Genomic DNA, 24,781 nt, shown 5'->3' with positions numbered 1-24,781 from the left:
TTGGTATGATTTCAGTCTTCTTGCATTTGTTAGATTTATTTTGTGGCCTATCATACAGTCTATCCTTGAAAATATTCCATGTGCACTTGAGAAGAATGTTTATTCTGCTGTTGCCAGATTCAGTGTTGTGTATGTGTCCATTATATCCATTTGGTCTATAGTGTTGTTCAAATTTGCTATTATTCACTGCCTGGATGATTAATGTGTTGTTGAGAGTTGGGTATGAAGTCCCCAACTGTTATTGTATTGCTGTTTATTTCTTCTTCTGGCTCTGTTACTTGGCTCTCTGAAGTTGAGTGCAAACGCAATTACTATGTCATCTTCTCGGATTGATATTGACCTCTTCATCATTTATGTAATGACCTTTTTTTTGGTCTCTTTTTACCCTTTTAAAATCTATTTTGTTTGATATAAGTATAGCTACCCCTGCTTTCTTCTGAATACAATTTGCTTGGAATCTTTTTTCCATCTTTTTACTGTCAGTCTATGTGTGCCTTTAAGACTAAGGTGAGTCTCTTTCAGGTAATATATCATTAGATCTTACTCATCCATTCAGCCATTCTGTCTGTTGATTGGATAATTTAATCCATTTACATTTAAAGCAGTTATTGATAGGTAATGACTTATCACCATTTTGTTGATTATTTTCTGGCTGTTTTGTAGGTCCGTTTTTCATTGTTTCATATCCTGGTATCTTTTTTGTGTTTTGATGTCTTTTGGTATCAGTATGCTTTAACTTCTCTTATTTTGTGTAAATACTATAGGTTTTTCCCTGATGGTTACCATGAGGCTTATAGAAAATATCTTCAAATTATAATACCTTATTTTAAATTGATAACTTCAATTAAATTCCTAAACTTTACACTTTTATCCTTTCCCTCACATTTTAGGTTATTTATGTTACAGTTTACCTGTATTTTATATCCTGTAATTTATAGCAGATTATTATAGTTATGGTTATTTTTATCCCTTTTGTCTTTTAACTTTTAAACTACAGTTGTATGTGGATTACGCACCACTGTTATCATGTTATACAATCTAACTTTGATTATATATTTACCATTACCAGTGAGTTTTACACTAACTTCTTATGTTTTTACAATGTTAATTTTCTTTTATTTATACTTAAAGAGCTCCTGTTAGCACTTTTTGTAAGGCAGGTCTAGTGGTGAAGAACTCGCTCAGCTTTTATTTGTTCAAAAAAGTCAGTTTTAGCCATTATTGCTTTAAATATACTCTGTCCTTTTCTCTTTCTCTTGTTGTGGAATTACCATAATGCAGATACTACTTGTTTTGATTGTGTCCCATATGTCTCATAGGCTTTTTCATTCTTTTTGCTCTTTTGACTGTATAATTTTAAATGACTTGTCTTTTAGATCACTGGCTTTCTTCTGTATGGTCAAGTCCCTATTGAATTCTTCTATACAGTCATTGTATTCTTCAGCTCTGGTATTTCTGTTTTGGGGTATTTTTTTCATGGTTTTTATTTCTTTGTTGAACTTCTTGTTTTGTTCATGCATTGTTTTCCTAATTTTGTTTAGTTGTCTGTATGTTCTTGTAGTTGTGTAAACTTTTTAAAGAGGATTATTCTGAATTCTTTGATCATAGAGTTCACAGATCTCTATTTCTTTAGGGTTAGTTTATTGGAGCTTTCTTTTCTTTGGTGGTGTCAGATTTTCAGATTCTTGTTTCCTTTGGTTGGTGTCTGTATTTGAGTAAGTAGTCTCCTCTTCCAGACTTTACAGATTCACTTTGGCATAAACAGTGTTCAACAGTCAGTGCACTTTGGGTTTCTGGATGTGTCTGGTGGTGATGTCCTTGGACAGGGGTGGCTTGCTGTCAGGGTTTGTTTTTTGGCCAAGGCTACTGCCCAGGTAGCTACTGCCCAAGACCTCACTCTCTGAGGTCAAGAGTGGGGAGGTGTCACTAGTTGAATATAGTTGGATAGAAATTTTGGCTTGGTTCCCTGCCTAATAAGTCTTTAGGAAGGACTTCATGGTTGCCCAGATTCTCTCATAAGGTTTTTATTAGACTCTTGGGGACTGGATATATACTCAGCAATAGATGGGGCTATGAATTAGCTTCTCTGCCCTGGTGGGATGACAGGATAGGCCCCAGTGCCTGTGTAGTTCATTGTCTGGGCACACAAATCAGGCAAGATTGTGTACTGAATTCTCTGGCTGACAGGGCCACATGCTCTGTTGATGGACAGAAAGCATAGCCTGTGGCTCTCCCCAAGTGGCACTGTATGCAGGGCTCTCAGGGGATGCTCTGCAGCTTCCCATATGCTCTGGTTAAGTTCTTTGGTTGAGCAGCCAGAAAGCTGTATTCAGCAATGGGCAAACTTCAAATGAGTTTCCTGGCCCAGGAGCAATGTAAGAAACTGCTCTAATGCCAGTAAAGCTTTTTGACTGTAGTCTTGACTCAAGCCAACCAGTGCCCCAAGTTCCCTGGCCAAACAGGCCATTGGCTTTGGAGACTATCAACTCTGACTGCTGGACTCTATTCTAGTATTGCTGGGCTACCCAGCTTTTCAGGTGTTCTACTCAGGCTTTCTGGTCAAGCAGCACTGTGATCTTCACTCAGCAGTGTGCCAAAGTGTGGCTTAGCTTCCCTGCCTGAGTGGATGCAGTCCCAGCTTGAGGGCTGGCAAATCTTTCTGTTTGAGGACCTGAGTCAGGCAGACCTGCACCCCACCAAATTCCACAGTCAGACTATACCACCGACTTGGATCTATAGGTGAGCAAAGCTGCTGGTTGGGCTTACTACTTTGGGCACTGCAAGTATGAATTCAGTCTGCCAAGATCTAACTGCCAGTTGTTACAAGCCCTTCCCCACGTCTCCATCACAATCAGATTCCTAGTGATTAGTCCCCATGGGATAAAGACATGCGGGGGCTCTCAAGAAGTGACCCACAACACTGGGGGAGTTGGATGTCCAACCCAGGCTGTCTTTTCCCATGGAGAAATGGTAGTCTCAGGGGAGACCTCTCCATATTGTGCTGCCTGGGCCTGAGGGAGGGGCAATGCAGCCAGCATGTAGCCACTCTGCTTACCCTTATGATGTAGTCTGTCTTGGTCTCTGTGATGCAGGGGGATGCTTCAGCCTCACCCTCATATTATATCATTCTCTCAGTTGCATCTAGTCCATGAATAATTGTTAGTTCTTATGAGGGGGGACAGCATCAGGAACTACCTATGTCACCACCTTGATGACGTCACTCTTCCTTTATTAACACTTTTTTTATATTACTTTATAATAGTCAAAATCATAATGATAGTTATCATTTATTATTTAGTATGTGCTAAGCACTGTGGTAAGTGCTCTGTGTAGTTTTCACCATATCCCAAAAGGATAGGTACTATTATTCCCATTTTATAGATGAAGATTGATGCTAAGAAAAATGAAATAATTTGCTTCAGGTTACCAAGCAATGTGTAAAAAGTATCAGCATCAGAACCCAAGACTTCTTACTCCAGGTCCCAGGCTCTTAATTACTATTTTACTAATGCTGTATTTCTGGACATCAGGTATTTGCCAATTTTTTTTTCCATAGTATTCAAGAAGCAGGAATAATTTTTGATCATTCATCTCATGTATCCAGTTACTTCCATAGGATAAATTCACTAAAATACAAGGATTTTAAAATACATACATTCACTTTAATTATACTTTTAAAGATGCTTTTAAGTAGGCACTGATGAAGGGAAATTTTTCCTACTTTTTGTCTAAATATAAATTTCTAAATTTATGTAATTTATAAACTAATGTTTAATCATTGGTGAATTCATTAATTCATGAATAATTATTAAACACCTGTGCTCTGGCATGCTTTATGTGCTAGGAATACTGAGAACAAGATAGACAAATCTTTGGTCTTACAGAGCTTACATTTTATTTGGGGAATCAGAAAATAAATGTAAAACTTGATAAAATTAACTGAGACAATATCTGTGAAGTACTTAGCATAGCACCTCGCACATGATAATGTCATGACTCTACTACTTACCCTTTAAGACTTTATTCAAAGACAGCTGCCTCAGGTTAAGAGTCCTGCAACCTAGCTCTGGTTCCAGTTAGGTATTCCCCACTCATCACCTCATTGCTACTTGGTCATCTCTCCATAACAACATACTATATTAGAATTCTCATTCACTTGACTGCTGCTTTCACTAGAGCAGAACATCCCAGCTGGTGTACCAGGAATGGATTCCCTATGGGTCATAAAATAGCAATTACTGGAAATGTTGTCTCATTATAAACCCAAAGTCACTTTTCAGTCATTAAGTTTACAGAAGCTGAAGTGATATTTGACCATTACATGTATGACAATGCCTCTTACAAATTTCTTAGTTCAGCAATCACTGGTTTTGTGTTATAATTTTTAGTAATCATTGTTTTGACATAGAAGATTTTATGCCCAGCACTCATCACTGCAGCATGTTCTCTAGGGTCTCTCTCCCTAACCTTTCTGCAAATCATCCCAATTAAAGTCTGCAAATTTCTGTGGTCACTGATGATATCCCATGGATATCCCACATATTAATATTTAGACTTATGTAGGCTTATAGTTTCACATTTGAAACTAGAAAGAGTGGCAGTTTTGGGAGGGGTTGGGTTTTTTTGTAGTGTTATTAGGTACTGGGTGTTTCCATGGAAAATTTGGTTGAATTTGTTAATTTTAGCCATTTTTACTTGTTAATTATTTTGCCTTTTGATACTAACAGGAAATAATTATGAGTATATGGTATAAAGAAAATGCAGTTGTTTCACCAAGCCCAATATAAAGATATCTCAGATCCCCTCTATATTACTGACTGGCACCATGAAAATATCACCATTTTCTCTGCAGACAATGGTATAAAAAAGGAGGTACCACACAAGACTGTAACCTCCATGACTAGGTCATCTCTGTATTCTCAAGACCTAAGACAACAGCTAGAACAGAAAGAGTTCAGTATATTCTCTCTTTTATAAACATAAATGTATTTGTGGAATGAATTATTATAAAGTGATAAGAGCCAGAAGAGGATTACAGATAGAATTATAGAAAGTTGACAAAAGGAGGATTCATATTTACTGAACTCTGTGTGTGTTGGAAGCTATACTGGGTAGGGTGCTTTAAATGTTTGATTAATCCTAGAAGTAATCATCCTTTTTAAATATTTTGTAGCAAAGCTGAATATACCACAGACAGTACCCACCTTCATTTTTAATGCTATAATCAGCCTGGCATACGTGAGAGGAAGTGATCCAGTCATCTGGAATCATCTGGATTGTGAGGTCACTTCAGAGCTAAGAGGAGCCTTTTCTTCTGTAGATAGAATAACTAATAGCTTGCATTCCCTAACAACTCAAGATATCTTTCTTATTAGCAAGAAGCCTCTTCCCTAGAGAAATTTTATACAAAGAAAATGTGGTGAACATTCTTAAGACTACCTGGTAAAAATAAATGATTTTTCTTGTTACCAGTTTTTCATTTACTTCATACCTCAATTTTAGATTACAAAACTCCTAGAAGAATTAAGAGAAGCCAGAGAAAACCATACACCAGAGATGAAACATTTCATGGTCTTAGAAAAGAAAATTAAGCAGATGGAAATGAGACATGAGCAAAGAGAGCAGGAACTTCAACAGGTAAAGTAGTAAATCATATTTACATATTTGTATAGCTCTTCGCTTTTAAGTACCTCCAGTTTGCTATAGTTTTGCCATCCCTAGCAGCATTTCCTGAAGTGTTTCATTGTACATTGATCTTATTAAGAATAAATACAGTGTTTAAGAGCACATAAGACTTTAAATTTCAAATACCTGAAGATTGGTTTGCCAACTTATGTTCTTAAAATGTTAGGCATTTTACCCTGGGAATTGGTCTTTGGAAGCCATATTCCATATTCCAGCCATTTCATGTTTGTAAGAAATGTTTGTAAGAAATAGCTATATTAAAAGGTAATTGTTTAAAATATTATGTGTCTAGCACTAGTGATATCACAATTAGTACACTTAATGACAGATAAATAGAAATTAAAAACGGCAGAAGTAAGGGCATGATGTTTTTAGGCATTAGCCTTTCTGCCAGTATTTACCTTTGCTTGAAGAGTCTGTTGGTCGGCTTGAGCTGTTACAACAAAATACCATAAACTGGGTTACTTAAAAAACAAATTAATTTTCTCACAGTTCTGGAGGCCAGAAGTCTAAGATTAAATTTCCAGCTGATTCATTCTGGTTGAATATGCTCTTCCTGGCTTGCAGAGGGCCTTTCCTCAGTGTGTGCTTTGGGGTGAGGGAAGGAGACTAGAGAGAGAAAGAGAGCTATCTGGTATCTTTTCTGATAAGGACACTAATCTACTCTGAACAGGACCCCACCCTTATGATTTCATTTAACCTTAATTAGTTCCTTACTCCAAAAATAGCCATACTGTGGGTTAGGGCTTCAACATATGAAAAGGGAGTAGGGGGACACAAGAAAATTCAGTCTAAAACAGTATAAATATATATATTCTTTGAAAAAAAACAAAAAGATATGCAATGGTTTATGATTGACCTAAGTTCCAGAGAAACCCTAGCTCTATTTAATCATATCAAAGTTTTAGGTCTTCATCATTATAGGAACTACGAAACGTAAAATAGAGGACAAAAAGATTAGTGTAATTCATTTCTCATTTTTACGTAAGGTGACTGAATGGATTAAAAAAAAAAAAAAAAAAGACTTCTGAATGCTGCCTACAAGAATGCTGCCTCACTTCAGACCTAAAGATACATTATAGAGTGAATGTAGAGATAGAAAAAGATATTCCATGCAAATGGAAATTTTTTAAAAAGGTAGCAACACATATCAGTCGTGAGACAAAGAAGGACATTATGTAATGATTAAGGGATCAATCCAATAAGAGGATATAACAATTGTAAATATTTATGTAACTAACATAGAAGCACCTAAACATACAAATCAAATATTAATATCCATCAAAGGGGAAATAGTAATACCGTATTAGTAGGGGACTTAAAACACCCCCACTTACATTAATGGATAGATCATCTGGACAGAAAATCAATTTAAAAAAAAAAAACAGTAGCTTTGAATAACACGTCAGACCAGACGTACTTAACAGATATTGGATGTAATGGGCTGTGAATAGCAGCAGCATATACATTCTTTTCAAGTGTGCATGGACTGATCTTTAGGATAGATCACATTAGACCACAGAATAAGTTTTAGACTATTAAGAAGATTGAAATCAAGCATCTTCTCCAACCACAATGGTATGAAAGTACAAATCAATTACAAAAATAAAAGAAACAGAATACAAATACATGGAGGCTAATCAAGATGCCCCTAAATAACCAATAGGTCAATAAAGAAATCATAGCAGAAATTTAAAAATACCTTGAGACAAATGAAAATGGAAACAATATTCCAAAATCTTTTGGACATAGCAAAACCAGTTCTATGAGGGAATTTTTTTTTTTTTATAGCTACACGGGCCTACCTCAAGAAACAAAAATCTCAAATAATCTAACATTACACATAAAGGAACTAAAAAGAACAAAGCTCAAAGGTAGAAGGAAAGAAGGAAATAATAAAGTTCATGACAAAAGTAAATGAAATAGAGACAAAAAAATAAGGAAGATTAGTGAACTAAGAGCTGGTTCTTTAAAAGATAAAACTGATAAGCCTTTAGCTAGACTCCTCAAGGAAATGAAAAGACTTCAATAAATAACAATAAAGAAATGAAAAAGGGAGAGTTAAAATCAGCACCACAGAAATACAAAGGATTGTAAAAGACTACTATGAAAGGTTATATGCCAACAAATTGGACAACCTAGAAGAAATGGATTTTTATAAATACAAAATCTCCCAAGACTGAATCAGGAAGAAATAGAAAATCTGAATAAATTAATTACTAGTAACAAAATTGAATTGGTGGGACACCTGGATGGCTCAATTGGTTTTAGATCTGACTCTTGGTTTCTGCTCAGGTCATGATCCCAGGATCGTGGGAGCAAGCCCCATGTGGGGCTCCCTGCTGAGCATGGAGCCTGCTTAAGATTGTGTCTGTCTCTCTCCCTGAATTGTGTTCTCTCTAAAAATGAAATTAAAAAAAAAATTGAATTGATAATCCAAAAATTCCCAACAAAGAAAAGTCTGGGACCAGATGGCTTTAAATGTTTGGAAGAATTCACCTGTAAAGAAGAATTAATACCAATCCTTCTCAAACTATCCCTGCCCCCCCACCCCAAAAAAAATGAAGAGGAAGGAATGTTTTCAAATTCATTCTACAAGCCCAATATTACCCTACCAACAACAAAGACACTACAAAAAAAAAAAGAAGAAAATTACAGAAAGAAGAAAATTACAGAAAGAAGAAAATTCCCTGATGAACATAGATGCAAAAAATCCTTAACAAAGTATTAGCAATCTAAATTCAAAAATACATTAAAAGGATAATTCACCACAGTATGGTGGGATTTATAGGATACAAGGACGGTTGAGTTCTTCAAATCAATATGACATACCATATTAGCAAAATGAAAGTTAAAAATCATATGATTTCAATAGATGCAAAAAAGCATTTGCCGAAGTTCAGCATACATTCATGATAAAAAATTCTCAATACGCTGAGTATAGATGAAACCTCAGAAAGGCCATATATGACAAACCCACAGCTGACATGATACTCCACAGTGAAAAACTGAAAAGTTAGCTTTTTCACTAACATCAGGAACAAGGATGTCCACTCTTTGTTATACTCCAAGCTAGTACCAGAAGTCATAGCCACAACAACCAGATAAGAAATAAAAAGCATGCAAATTGAAAAGGATGAAGTACAACTGTCACTATTTACAGATAACATTGATAATGTATATAGAAAACCCTAAAGATTCCACCAAAAATCTATTAGAATAAATGAATTCAGTAAAGTTGCAGGATGCGAAATTAGTGTACAGAAATGCAACAGATGTCTGTACATTAACAACTAGCAAGAAGAAATTAAGACCATCACTTTATAACTACATCAAAAAGAACATACATAAAAATGAATTTAACCTAAGAGTTGAAAGACCTGTACTCTTAAAACTGTAATACATAGATGAAAGAACTTGAAGATAATACAATAAATGGAAAGACACACATGGATTGGAGGCGTATTGTTGAAATGTTCATAATACCTAAAGCAATCTGCAGATTTGGTGCAGTCCCTATCAAACACCAGTAGATTTTTCATGGAACTAGAACATATATTCCTAAAGTTGATATGGAATCACGAAAGAACCCAAATACACAAAGCAGTCTTGAGAAAGAACAAAGCTGGAGGTATCACACTCCCAGTTTTTCAAATGTATTACAAAACTATAGTAATGAAAACAGTATAGTCCTGACATGAAAACAGACGCACAGATCAATAGAATGGAATAGAAAACTCAGAAATAAACCCATGCTTATATGGTCAATTAATCTATGACAAAGGAGGCAAGAATATACAATGAAGATAAGATCATCTCTTTAATAATGATAATGGTGCTGGTAAAACTGGACAGCTGCATGCAAAAAAAAAGATGACCACTATCTTACACTATATACAAAACAAAAGGAAACAAACAAACAATACCTCAAAATGGATTAAAGACCTAAATGTAAGACCTGAAACCATAGATCTACTTTAAAAAACAGTAAACTCTTGGACATTAGTCTTGGCAATGTTTGGGGGTTTTTTTTGTTTTTTGTTTTTGAATAGGCCTCCTTAGAGAACAAAAGCAAAAATAAACAATTGGACTACATCCAATTGCACATGGGGTCGCCTGAGTGGCTCAGTTGGCTAAGCATCCGATTTCCATTCAGGTCACGATCTCATGGCTCCTGAGTTCGAGCCCCACATCAGTCTCTCTGCTGTCAGCACAGAGCCCACTTTGGATCCTCTGTCTCCCTCTCTCTTTAACCCTCCCCCACTAGTCAAAAATAGACATTTAAAAATAATTTTTAAAAAATTAAAAGCTTTTGCACAGCAAGGAAACCAACAAAATGAAAACATACTGAAGGAGGTATGTGAAGAAGTCAGACTATTAGGAGGTATTTGCAAATGATATATCTAGTAAGGGGTTAATATCCACAACAAATGAAGAACTCCTAACTCAACACCAGAAAAAAAAAAATCTAATTTAAAAATGGGCAGTGGAGGGGAAGGGCCAAGATGGCAGAACAGCATGGAAGTTTTTTTTGTGTGTCTCTTGTTCCTGAAATGGAGCCAGATCAACACTAAACCATCTTGTACACCTAGAAAACTAATTTGAGGATTAACACAACAATCTGCATAACCTGAACCACAGAACTTGGCAGGTACATGGCATGGAGAGGTGAACTGGGGGAGAGAGAAGCTGCGCGGGGGGCTGTTTTTGCTTGTGGAGAGAGGAAGTGGGTAAGGGGAATGGGAAAAGCAACCCCACACTCCCCTGCCCCCCCCCCTGCTGAAAGCAGCTGGAGAGAAAGTGGAAGAGTGGAAACAGCCACAAGGGACTGAACAAAAAAGGGAAAAAGGAGAAAGGAAACAGTTTAAATTCCATTAAGACTCTATAAACAGGGGGAGCACAAGAGAGTCTGAAACTCCACAGCTCGATACCACGCAGTGCTCTGGTGGGAAGAGCAAATCCTGAGGAACAGTGAGCAAGGTCCAAGGGGTTCAAGGTCCACACAGGAAGTGGCGGTTCCCCTACTGGGAGGATATTTGGTAGAGACTGTGCAGCCTCCACACAGACAAAGGTCCCAGGGGACCCTGGAAAACAACCACATTTGCTGGTGTTGGAACAAGGACATTAAAGGTGAAGCCTGGTACCAGATGTGTGTTGTGATTTTCCATAATACCTGAAACACTGCTGCTACACGATCGTGTGAACTTTTTTGGCAGCAGGCTGGCACCCAGCCACAGTCTCTAGGCAGCACCACGATCTCATGAACGTTTTCTAGGGGCAGACCGGCACCCAGTCATTGCTCAGGGAGACCCTCCCACAGAGAGGCTGAATGGGTCCAGCCACAGTCCCTCAGAAGTGAGGGGTTGGGAAAAAAGCCACATCTGAGATAAAACTCAGGAGGGAGGTGCCATCTGGCAGCCTCACGGCTTGGCCAAAGACAGTGTAGAAGAGGGAAATGGATAGAAGCCAGAGACAAAGGAGGGGTGCTTGATTGCTGCATGGGGAGAACACAGAGTTCTGATACTAGAGAGTAGGTAGCTGGGGGGATGCCATTTTCACCCCTCCCACACAAGGGCATACACACCTACATGCATCACAACAATCAACCCCAGTAAGCCAAGCAGTGCCATCTAGTGGAGAATGGAGCTGTTACATTAAGCCCTGCCCAACCGGGCCAACCATGCTCTTGAGGAACACCACAAGTCTCTCTGCCAGCTTATAGACTATAAAGTGCTTCATAGTTTGACTTCTGGGGCAAACCAGATGTAATTTCAATCCTATTTCATTTTGTTCACTGTTCCGTCTATTCAATTTTTTTTCCTTTTTCTGTATTCAAGAATGAGAAAAAAATTTTTATTTTCCACTTTTCTTAAAAAGATTTTTCTTCAATTTTTTTCTATTTTTTTACTTTTTTGTAAATTTTTTATTTTTTTGAAAATTTTTTAAATTCTATTTTACTTTTATCATTTCATTCTATTTTGTATTCTTTTTCAAATTTTCAAATGTTTTCCTTTTTTCTTTTATTTTTTTTTCTTATCTTTCCCTTTTTTCTCTAATCTATCAAGCTTTTTTCAACAACCAGACCAAAACACACCTAGTATCTAGCATCCTTTGTTTGATTTCTTTTGTGTTGTTTTTAATTTTTTATTTTTTTTATTTCGTTAATTCCTTTTGTTCCTTCAAAATGACAAAATGAAGGAATTAACCCCAAAAGAAAGAACAGGAAGAAATGACAGCCAGGGACTTAACACAGATACAAGTAAGATTCTGAACCAGAACTTAGAATCATGATAATAAGAATACTAGCTGGGGTTGAAAATAGAATCCTTTTCTGTGGAGACAAAAGAAGTAAAAGCTAGTGAGGATGAAATCAGAACTGCTATAACTGAGCTGCAATCTCGAATGGATGGCATGGCAGCAAGGATGGATGAGGTAGAGCAGCAATATAGAGGACAAAACTTATGGAGAATAATGAAGCAGAAAAAAAGAGACTAAGGCAAAATAGCACAATATAAGCATTAGAGAACTCAATGACTCATTAAAATGGGATAACATCAATCAGGGATCCCAGAAGATGAAGAGAGAGGAAAAGGGGTAGAAAGTTTATGTGAGCAAATCATAGTAGAAAACTTTCCTAACCTGGGGAAAGACACAGACATCAAAATCCAGGAAGCACAAAGAACTCCCATTAGCTTCAACAAAAAATGACCATCAACAAGGCATATCATGGTCAAATTCACAAAATACTCAGGCAAGGAAGGAATCATGAAAGCAGCAAGGGACAGTAAGTCTTTAACCTACAAAGGAAGACATCAGATTTGCAGCATACCTATCCATAGAAACTTGGCTGGCCAGAAAGGATGGCAAGAGATACTCAATGTGCTGAATCAGAAAAATATGCAGCCAAGAATTCTTTATCCAGCAAGGCTGTCATTCAAAATAGGAGAGATAAAAACTTTCCCAGACAAAAATTAAAGGAATTTGTGACCACTAAACCAGCCCTGCAAGAAATTTTAAGGAGGACTCTGAGGGGAGAAAAGATAAAAAACAAAACAAAAAGACCAAAAGCAACAAAGGTTGGGAAGGACCAGACATCACCACCAAAAACTCCAACTCTACAGGCAACATAATGGCAATAAATTCATATCTTGCTGTACTCACTCTAAACGTTAATGGTCTAAATGCTCCTAATCAAAAGACATGGGGTAATAGAATGTATAAAAAAAATATATCCATCTATATGCTGTTTACAAGAGACCCATTTTAGACCTAAAGACACCTTCAGATTGAAAGTAAGGGGATGGAGAACCACCTATCATGCTAATGGTCACCAAAAGAAAGCCAGGATAGCCATACTTGCATCAGACAATCTATATTTTAAAATAAAGACTGTAACAAGAGGCGAAGAAGGGCATTATATCATAATTGAGTCTATCCACCAAAAACATCTAACAGTTGTAAACATTTAAGCCCCCAGCATGGAAGTACCCAAATATATAAATCAGTTATTCACAGACATAAAGAAACTCATAGATAATAGTACCATAATAGTAGGGCACTTCAACACCCCACTTACTGCAATGGACAGGTCATCTAATCAAGAGATCAACAAGGAAACAATGGCTTTGAATGACACACTGGACCAGATGGACTTAACAGATATATTCAGAACATTTCATCCTAAAGCAGAGTACACATTCTTCCTGAGTGCACATGGAACATTCTCCACAATAGATCACATACTGGGACACAAATCAGCCCTCAACAAGTATAAAAAGATCGAGATCATACCATGCATATTTTCTGACCACAATGCTATGAAACTTGAAATCAGCCACAAGAAAAAATTTGGAAAGATAACAAATACTTGGAGACTAAAGACCATCCTACTAAAGAATGAATGGGCTAACCAAAAATTAAAGAGGAAATTGAAAAGTACCTGGAAGCCAATAAAAATGATAACACCACAGCCCAAAACCTCTGGGATGCAGCAAAGGCCATCATAAAAGGGAAGTATATAGCAATCCAGGCCTTCCTAAGGAAGAAAGGTCTCAGATACACAACCTAACCTTACATCGTAAAAAGCTGGAAAAAGAACAGCAAATAAAACCCAAAACCAGCAGAAGACAGGAAATAATAAAGATTAGAGCAGAAATCAATGCTATCTAATCCAAAAACACAGAACAGATTAATGAAACCAGAAGCAGGTTCTTTGAAAGAATTATCAAAATTGATAAATTCCTAGCCAGTTTGATCAAAAAGAAAAAGGAAAGGATCCAAATACATAAAATCAAGAATGAAACAGAATAGATCACAACCAACACAGCAGAAATACAAACAATAGAATAATCTGAGCAATTACGCGCCAATAAAATGGGCAATCTGGAAGAAATGGACAAATTCCTAGAAACACCTAGTTATCAAAAATCTCCCAAAGAGTCCAGGGCCGGATGGCTTTCCAAAGGAATTCTACCAAACATTTAAAGAAGAGTTGACACCTATTCTTTTGAAGCTGTTCCAAAAAATAGAAATGGAAGGAAAACATCCAAACTCATTCTGTGAAGCCAGCATTACCTTGATTCCAAAACCAGACAAAGACCCCACTGAAAAGGAGAATTACAGACCAGTTTCCCTGATGAACATAGATGCAAAAATCCTCAACAAGATACTAGCCAACTGGATCCAACAATACATTAAAAGAATTATTCCATATGATCAAGTGACATTTATACCTGGGATGCAGGGCTGGTTCGATATCTGTAAAACAATCAATGTGACACATTACGTCAATAAAAGAAAGGACAAGAACCACATGATCCTCTCAATAGATGCAGAGAAAGCATTTGACAAAATACAGATCCTTTCTTGATGAAAACCCTCAAGAAAGAAGGGATAGAAGGATCATATCTTGGGGCACCTGGGTGGCTCAGTCAGTTGGGCCCCCAACTTTGGCTCAGGTCATGATCTCACTGTCTGTGGGTTCAAGCTCCGTGTTGGGCTCTGTGCTGTCAGGTTAGAGCCTGGAGCCTGGTTCAAATTCTGTGTCTCCCTCTCTCTCTGCCCCTCACCTGCCCATGCTCTCTCTTTCTCTCAAAAATAAATAAAGATTAAAAAAAAAATAAAAAGGATCATACCTTAGCATCATAAAAGCCATATATGAAAGACCCACCACTAATATCATCCTGAATGGGGAAAAACTGAGAGCTTTCTCCCTAAGGTCAGGAACATGACAGGGATGTCCACTCTCACCACTGGTATTCAACATAGAATTGGAAGTCTTAGCCCCAGCAGTCAGACAACACAAAGAAATAAAAGGCATCAAAATTGGCCGGGAGGAAGTCAAACTTTCACTCTTTGCAGATGACATGATACTCTATATGGAAAACCCAAAAGATTTCACCAAAAAACTGCTAGAACTGATCCATGAATTCAGCAAAGTCGCAGGATATAAAATCAATGCACAGAAATCAGTCACATTCCCATACACCAATAATGAAACAACAGAAAGAGAAATCAAGGAATCAATCCCATTTGCAGTTGTACCAAAAACCATAAAATACCTAGGAATAAATCTAACTAAAGAGATGAAAAAATCTACACACTGAAAACTACAGAAAGCTTATGAAAGAAATTGAAGAAGACACACACACACACACAAAAATGGGAAAAATATTCCATGCTCATTGATTGAAAGAACAAATATTGTTAAAATGTCAATACCACCCAAAGCAATCTACATATTCAGTGCAATCCCAATCTAAATAACAACAGCATTCTTCACAGAGCTAGAACAGTCCTAAAATTTGTATGGAACCAAAGCAATCTTGAAAAAGAAAACCAAAGCTGGAGGCATCACATTCCTGGACTTCAGTATGTATTACAAAGCTGTAATTATCAAGACAGTATGCTACTGGCACAAAAACAGACACTCAGATCAATGGAACAGAGAACCCAGAAATGGATCCACAAATATATGGCCAACTAATCTTTGGCAAAGCAGGAAAGAATATCCAATGGAATAAAGACAGTCTCTTCAGCAAATGGTGCTGGGAAAACTGGACAGTGACATGCAGAAAAATGAACCTGGACCACTTTCTTATACCATACACAAAAATAAACTCAAAATGGATGAAAGACCTCAATATAAGACAGGAAGCCATCAAAATCCTAGAGGAGAAAACAGGGAGCAACCTCTTTGACCTCAGCACATTAACTTATTTGACATGTCTCCAGAGGCAAGGGAAACAAAAGCAAATATGAACCATTGGGACCTCATCAAGATAAAAAGCTTCTGCACAGTAAAGGAAACAATCAGCAAAAGTAAAAGGCAACTGACAGAATAGGAGAAGATATTTGCAAACGACCTATCAGATAAAGAGGTAGTGTCCAAAATCTATAGAGAACTTAATCAAACTCAACACCCAAAAAACAATCCAGTGAAGAAATGGGCAAAAGACATGAATTGACACTTCTCCAGAGAAGACTTCCAGATGGCCAACCGACATATGAAAAAATGCTCAACATCACTCATCATCAGGGAAATAAAAATCAAAACCACAATGAGATACCACCTCACACCTCTCAGAATGGCTAACATTAACAACTCAGGCAACAACAGATGTTGGCGAGGATGTGGAGAAAGAGGATCTCTTTTGCACTGCTGGTAGAAATGCAAACTGATGCAGCCATTCTGGAAAACAGTATGGAGGTTCCTCAAAAAATTAAAAATAGAACTACCCTAAGACCCAGCAATTGCACTACTAGGTATTTGTCCAAGGGATACAGGTGTGCTGTTTCACAAACTATAGAAATGATCCCTGAAAGTATAGTCTTTCAGGTGTGCTGTTTCAGAGGGGCACAGGCACCCCAATGTTTATAGCAGCACTGTTGACAATAGCCAAAGTATGGAAAGAGCCCAAATGTCCATCAACAGATGAATGGATAAAGAAGATGTGGTATATGTATATACACAATGGAGTATTACTCAGCAATCAAAAAGAATGAATTCTTGACATTTGCAACTACGTGGATGGAACTGGAGGGTATTAAGCTAAGCGAAATTAGTCAATAGAGAAAGACAAATATCATATGACTTCACTCATATGAGGACTTTAAGATACAAAACAGATGAGTATAAGTACAAAAGGAAGCAAAAATAATAAAAATCAGGTAGAGGGACAAAACATAAGAGACTCTTAAATGTAGAGAACAAACAGCATTGCTGGAGGGTTGTCGAAGGGGGGATGATCTAAATGGGTAAGGGGATTAAGGAATCTACTCCTGAAATCATTGTTGCACTATATGCTAACTAACTTGGATGTAAATTAAAAAATTAATTAATTTAAAAAATAAATAAAAATGGGCAGTGGACCTGAATATTCTTATAAAGACATACAGATGACCAACAAACACATGAAAAGATGTTCAATATCACTAATTGTCAAGGAAATATTTTCAGAATGGAAACACAATATACCAAAACTTAGGGGAGGCAGGAAAAATAACTGATATAAGTTCATAGCAATAAATGCATATATGAAGAACCAAAAAAGATTTCATATAGACAACTTTAAACCTCACAGAACTAGAGAGAGAAGAATAAATGAAGCCCAAAGTTGACAGAAGGAAGTAACAAAGATCAGAGCAGAAATAAATGAAATAAAGACTAAAAATAAGAGTTGGTTCTTTTAAAGATAAAATTAACAGACCTTTAGGTAGACTAACCAAGAAAAGCGAGAGAAAACTAAAATAAATGATCTCAAAATGAAAGAGGAGACATTACAACTGATACCACAGAAATACAAAGGATCATAAGAGACTGGCATGAATAATTGTACAGCAACAAATTAGACGACCAAAAGACATGGATAAATTCCTAGGAACAAAACTTAACAAGAAGACATCATGAAGAAATAGAAAACTTGAAAAGACTGATTATTATTAAGGAGATTGAATTGATAATCAAAAACCTCTCAACAAACAACATCCAGGACCAGAGGGCTTCCCTGGTGAATTCTAAAAACATTTAAATAATTGGTACCAATTCTTTTGAAACATTTGCAAACAAAAAGGAGGGAACTCTTCCAAATTTATTTTGCAGGGCCAGCATCACTCCAGTGCCAAAACCTTGCAAGGATGACACAAGGCAACACTGGCCAATATCCCTCATGAACATAGATGTAAAAATCATCAACAAAATATTATCAAGTCAATATCAGCAATACATCCTAAGAGGGTCATACACCATTAAGTTGGATTTATTCCAGAAATGCAGAAATTGTTCCTCATCCACAAATCAGTGTGATACACCTCATTAACAAAATGAAGAGTAAAAAGCTTAAGATGATCTCAGTAGATGTAGAAAAAGCATTTGACAAAGTTCAATATCTTTTCCTGATAGAAACTCAACAAATGGTATAGAGGGAAGGTACTTCGACATAATGAAATCCATATATTAAAAACCCATAGCTATCCTCATAATCCATGGTGAAAAGCTGAAAGCTTTTCCTTTAAGATCATGAACAAGATAAGGATGCCCACTCACACCACATTTATTCAAAATAGTATTGGAAATCTTAACAAGAGCAATTAGTCAAGAAATAAAATGCCTCTGGGGCACCTGGGTGGCTCAGTTGGGTGAATATCCGTCTGACTTCAGCTCAGGTCATGATCTCGCGGTCTGAGTTCGAGCCCCACGTCGGACTCTGTGCTGACAGCTCAGAGCCTAGAGCCTGCTTCGGATTCTGTGTCTTCCCCTCTCTCTCTGCCCCTCCCCTGCTCATGCTCTGTCTCTCTCTCTATCAAAAATAAATATTAAAAAGAAATTTAAAAAAAAAGAAATAAAATGCCACCAAATTAGAAAGGAAGTACAACTACCACTCTTTGCAGATGACATGACATAATATAAATATATAAGAAACCCTGAAGACTTTACCAAAAACTATTAGAAATAAAAAATTCAGTAAAGTTGCAGAATACAAAATAATATACAGAAATCTGTTGCATTCCTATACACTAATAAAAACCATCAAAAAAATTTTTAAGTTAATTTTAAAAAATTTAAATGCCATGCTTATAGATATAGAGAATAGATAGGTGGTTTCCAGGGGTAGGGCATGGGAGGTAGGAAAAATGGGTGCCAGGAGAAAAAGTTACAAACTTCCAGCTAAAATAAGTTATATGGATGTAATATGCAGTGTGGTGACTATAGTTAATATAATAAACTGTATATGTTAAAGCTATTAAAGAGCAAATCTCAACAGTTCTCCTTACTAGAAAAACAAATTTTGTAACTATGTATGACAATGGATATTAACTAGTATTATGTGGTGATCTTTCTGCAATATTCGCAAATATCAATCATATGTCACACATGTGAACCTAATGTTACATGTTTATTATACCAATACAATAAACATAAAAAACTAAGTTCATCACCTCTAGACCCACCTTAAAATAAATGCTAAATGGAATTTGTCAGGTGGAAATAAAATAAGCTAATTAACATATTTAAAATGTATGATTATTAGGTATAAAACTCACTGGAAATGATAAATAGTCCAAAGTCAGATTCACTAAGATTGTAGTGGCAATTCATAATTCATTTACAACTCTAGTTTAAAAGTTAAAAAACAGGTGTGCCTGGGTGGCTCAGTTGGTTAAGCATCCGACTTTGGCTCAGGTCATGATCTCACTGCTCATGAGTTCGAGGCCTGCATCGGGCTCTGTGCTGACAGCTCAGAGCCTGGAGCCTGCTTCAGATACTGTGTCTCCCCCTGTTTCTGCCCCTCCCATGCTCATTCTCTTTCTCTCTCTGTCTCTCGATAATAAATGTGTTTTTAAAAAAAGCTGAAAAAATTAAAAATAACCGTAACTATACTAATTTGTTATTGGATACAAAATATAAAAAATGTTCATTTTAACATCAATAACCTGAAGTTGAGGGGAGGCGTGGAGTAAAAGTGTAAAGTTATCTACTTAAATTAGGTTGTTATATCATATTTTATGTAAGCTTCATGGTAACCACAAAAGAAAAACCCGTACCAATTACAGAAAAGATTATGATAAAGGAGTCAAAGAATACTACTACAAAAAGTTATCACATCACAAAAGACAACTGCAAGAGATAAGCAAGGAACATAGGATCTACAAAACAGTCAAAAAATAAAATGGCAATTGTAAATCTTTATCAGTAATTCCTTTAAATGTAAATTGATTAAATTCTCCATTCAAACCACATAATTCCCAAGTGGATGAAATACAGATCCAACAATATGCCCCTACATGAGACTTTAGCTTTAAGACAAACATCATAGGCTGAGGGAAGGGATAGAAAAATGTATTTCAATCAAATGGTAACCAGTAGAAATCAGGAGTAGCTATAATTATGTCAGACAAAATAGATTTTATGCTAAAAATCTACAAAAGAGACAAAGGTAATTTCATAATGTTAAAAGGGTCAATCCATCAATTAAATATATCAATTGTAAATATTTATGCATCCAACATCACAGCACCTATGTATAGAGAAATAAACAGCAATACAATGATAGAATGGATCTTATCAATGGATAGATCTATCCAAACAATCAGTAAGGATTTAAACAATGGGATTTAAACAGTGCTATAGACAAAATGGACCTAACAGACATACACAGTACATTCCTTCCAACAGCAGCAAAATAACCATTCTTCTCAAGCACACAAGGAAAATCTTCTAGTATAGATAATATGGTAGGCCACAAAAGCCTTAGCAATTTTAAGATTGAAATCATAGCAAGCATGCTTTCTGAACACAATGATAGGAAACTAGAAGTCAACAGGAGGAAGAAAACTGGAAAATTCATAAACACATAAAAATTCAACATCACCTCCTAATTAACGATGGATCAAAGAAGAAATTAAAAGTAAAATAAAAAGTATCTTGAGGCAAATGAAAATGGAAACACAACATACCGAAACATATGGGTAGCAGCAAAAACAGTTCTAAGAGAGAATGTAATAGTGATAAATGCATACATCAAGATCTCAAACAACTTAACTTACCAGCTCAAAGAACTAGAAAAAGAACAAAATAATCCCAAAGTTAGCAGAAGGTTAGAAATAAAGATTAGAGCAAAAATAAATGAAATGGAGTATAGGAAGACAATAGAAAATATTAACAAAACTCTAGGAGTTGGTTCTTTGAAGAGATAAAATTGACAAACCTTCAGCTAGGCCAACCAAGAAATAAGAGAGGACTTAAAATTATAAATAGAAGAGGAAACATTACAACTGATACCATAGAAATGCAGAGGATCATAGGAGATTACCATATACAACTATATGCCAACAAACAGTACAACTTAGAAGAAATGAGTAAATTGCTAGAAACATACACCCTACCAAGTCTGAATCATTAAGAAACAGAAAATCTGAACAGACCAGTTACTAATAAGACGACAGAATCCAGAATCGGCAATCAAAAATCTCCCAACAAAGAGAAACCGAGGGCCAGGTGACTTCACAGTTGTATTCTACCATACTTTTTTTTTTTTTTTTTTAATTTAAATTCAAGTCAGTTAACACAGTGTAGTATTGGTTTCAGGAGTAGAACCCAGTGATTCATCACTTCCATATAACACCCAGCACTCATCTCAACAAGTGCCCTCATTAATGCCCATCACCCATTTAGCCCATTCCCCCACCTTCCTCCCCTCCAGCAACCCTCAGTTTATTCTGTGTATCTCTATTTTTATCTTATTTTTCCTTTCTTTCCCCCGTGTTCATCTGTTGCTTCTTTTTCTTTTTTTTAATTTTTTTTTTTAACATTTATTTACTATTGAGAGAGAGAGAGAGAGCATGAGCAGGGGTAGGGGAGAGAGAAAGGGAGACACAGAATGTGAAACAGGTTCCAGGCTCCTAGCTGACAGCACAGAGCCCAACGTGGGGCTCGAACTCACAAACTGCGAGACCATGACCTGAGCCGAAGTCAGACACTTAACTGACTGAGCCACCCAGGTGCCCCTTGTTGTTTCTTAAATTCCATATGAGTGAAATCATATGATATTTGTGTTTCCATGACTGACTTATTTTGCTTAGCATAATACACTCTAGTTCCATCCACATTGTTGCAAATGGCAAGAGCAGGGACACTGAGGCCAAACTGCTTGGGTATAAACCCTGACTCTGCCTCCAATCGGTTGTGTGTGAATCTTGAGCAAATTATTTTTTGCTTATCTGTGCCTCTATTTCCCTACCTGGTAAATGGGGGTAAATATATAAAATTCACGCCCTACTATGTTTTGCAGGGTTAAATGAGTTAACATATGTAAAATGTTCTATGTAAAACCAAGCCTGGCACATGATAGATGCTACATGCATGTACTTTTATCATTTTTACTGCTGTAATGTATATTAACGACGTGTGTTGTATATTAGAACCGTTTTGATTGTGTCTCAAGTGCTAATCTTGAGGAACTACATTGGTGGGGGGGGGTGTTTGGATTCATACCAAGGTATTAGAAATTTCTGATGCTTTGAATGCCACATTTTTTTTTAAAGCTTTGAGTTAAAAAAACAAAAAAACAAAACTCAAGCTCCCTAACTCCTCCCTATCAGAATGAGAATTCCTGGTTCTTACCCTCTTCTTCCACAAGCTTATTGATGGACACAGGCTCCCTCTCCTTCTCCCTCCCCTCTACTATAGTCAGCATTGTCGCACTTGAGCTTTCTTGGAATGTTAAATCTTCACCCCCACGATGAACTGTAACAGTAATAATAGATTTTTATTTTTGTTTATTTTGTTTGCAGATAATACAGCAAACACACCAAGTAGTAGAAACTGAGCAAAGCAAAGAAATTGAGAAATGGAAAAGACTTGCACAGTTGAAGAATCGTGAGTTGGACAAGTTCCGCACAGAATTAGACTCAATATTAGATGTTCTTCGAGAACTGCACCGGCAGGGGGTGGTTGTGCCGGTTGCTTTTGCAGAGGAAGTGAATGCATCGGAGTATTACTAGCAACTGGGATTTTCTGTGACCTCATGGAAAGGCCTGATGATGGATGATGAATGGGATTGTGCCACTGTCAGAAAAAGGCTTTTGAAAACTAATGTTCCAGTATGTTGCCAGAAAGCAAATAGTACAAGAGCAACATTTCAAAATAAACTGCCCTAAACCAGTGGAAAAAAAAAAAAAAGAGAGAGAAAGAGAAAGAGAAAAAAAAAAAACCATTATGCTGTATTTTACTGAAAATCATTAACCAGTCACATTTTAAGTAACTTCTGGACAAGTCCCTTTATGTCAGAGGATTAGAGCTAGGGAGATGAATTGTAAAAGGTCTAACTTAAATTCTAGATATGAAAAGAAAAAAACTGCTCATACTCCGCCATTTTTGACTAAGTGTGTATTAATCCTTGGTACCAGAAAAACAGCTCCTGTTTCTCATGGAAACATGGAGAAGAATGTGAACACAGTGGTTTGAACAGTCACATCCACAGCCACCTGAGTGGCAGAGCTTCCACAGTATTTGACAAGAATTATAACTTTGTACAGGCAGAAAAACTCACTTGTATTCTCCCAGATTTCCACTTCTACCTCCGGGTGCCTCGTTTTCGCATCTGATATAAAAGGTGCAAAACGTATTTCACATTTTAAGAGGGGAATTTGATTTATTGTTTTAATCTTTTATGCTCCATGTCTTAAATGCTAGTCTTTTTTTGTAAGTCTAAGATTATAAACAGAATATAACATCTTTACTTTCTCTATTTAAAAAGTAATATATGTTCATTAGAAAAAAGTAAAAACATGCACATAAGTAGTTGGATTGTTATTTTTTACAATGCCCTTTTCCAAAAGCAGATAATATATGGAATACTGGTGTGTTAAAGCTGTAGCCACCTTATTTTCAAGTGTTTGGGCCCTGTGCTGTCCTATAGAAGTATAATATGAGCCACATGTAATTTTCAGTGTTCTTATAGCAACATTTAAAAAGATAAAAAGAAATGAAATTAATTTGGGTAATTTATATAATCAATCTAAATATCAGTATAAAAATTGAGTTTTTACATTTTTCCCCATACTTCGTCTCCAAAATCTGGTATATTTTACATCTCAGCACAACTCAGTTTGGACTACTAGCCACATCCCAAGTGCTCAATTACCATATGCCAGTAAGTGCAATTCTGAAATAATAATTAAAGTGTGAAATACTATGTAAAAGACGGGTAAAACAGATCTTGGTGAAATTATGAGTAGCAAATATGAAATGTGGAAATTAAATATAAGGAATGCAAGTAAAGTCTTAATGTTCAACATTTCTTATGTCCTTAAGATGGTAGAAAAAGCATTATTTAAAGGTAGCTATTTTTTATGTGAAAGAATATTAAGTTATAAACTATTTTGGTTATTGAGTGTATTTTTGTGTGTTTTTTTATCTGTAAACCTATTAATTTATAGCTACACTCATCCCTCCCTCTGTCCTTTTGACTAACCATCAGCCATTCATTCCAAGCACAAACATGGTTAATTCTGAAACACAAGGAAGGGCAAACATCAAATAGATTATTACTTACAGAGAAAAGTACATCCTGTGTTGATGAGGATTCTTTATTCTTTTGGAATAAGCTGTGCATATGGCAGGTGTTCAATTCTGTTTATAGATTAAAGATCCCTAAGTACTATCAGAACTATTAGTTATACCTAAAATCCTCAGGAACCATACTCCATTCCTTAGTCATTGCCCTAAGGGTCTAGGATGAGAACACAGAAGATAGAGAACACTTAGGCTATCCTGAATAGGAAGACTTTTATGAAGAATTCATCTCCAGAAATTATCAGTCCCCTGCTACCAATTACATCCCTCTCACAAGGTCACAAGTTACCTGCATCCACAGGGCAGGAACCTCACCAGGATATATGGCTTGCTGCTGACACCACTGCTTTTGTGCAGAGGGATTTCTGATTCGATTACTTTTAGCCCATAGCATTCTAGAACTAGTATCAATGCATCACCCTTGGGAAATCTAGGCTTTAGTATTAGGGTCCCATTCCCTGTTACAAAAATCCTAAATTTGCGGGGCGCCTGGGTGGCGCAGTCGGTTAAGCGTCCGACTTC

The 24,781-nt window shown here is 36.5% G+C and overlaps 1 protein-coding gene across 5 annotated transcripts in view; it reads left to right on the top strand.

The window, feature by feature from the left end:
• Positions 1–24,082, top strand: part of CEP162 (centrosomal protein 162) — a 113,855-nt gene extending 89,773 nt beyond the window's left edge. For all 5 annotated transcript variants that reach the window (XM_042986755.1, XM_042986757.1, XM_042986754.1 and 2 more), the window contains 2 exons: positions 5,503–5,637; positions 22,477–24,082. In XM_042986755.1, coding sequence (XP_042842689.1) covers positions 5,503–5,637; positions 22,477–22,686 — 345 coding nt within the window. In that variant the 3' untranslated portion in view covers positions 22,687–24,082. The remainder of the gene's footprint in view (positions 1–5,502; positions 5,638–22,476) is intronic.
• The last annotated feature ends 699 nt before the right edge of the window (positions 24,083–24,781 follow it).

This window comes from Panthera tigris, chromosome B2 (genome assembly GCF_018350195.1).
Source record: "Panthera tigris isolate Pti1 chromosome B2, P.tigris_Pti1_mat1.1, whole genome shotgun sequence".
Classification (NCBI taxonomy): domain Eukaryota; kingdom Metazoa; phylum Chordata; class Mammalia; order Carnivora; family Felidae; genus Panthera; species Panthera tigris.
This window is presented reverse-complemented; position numbering and strand designations above follow the sequence as displayed.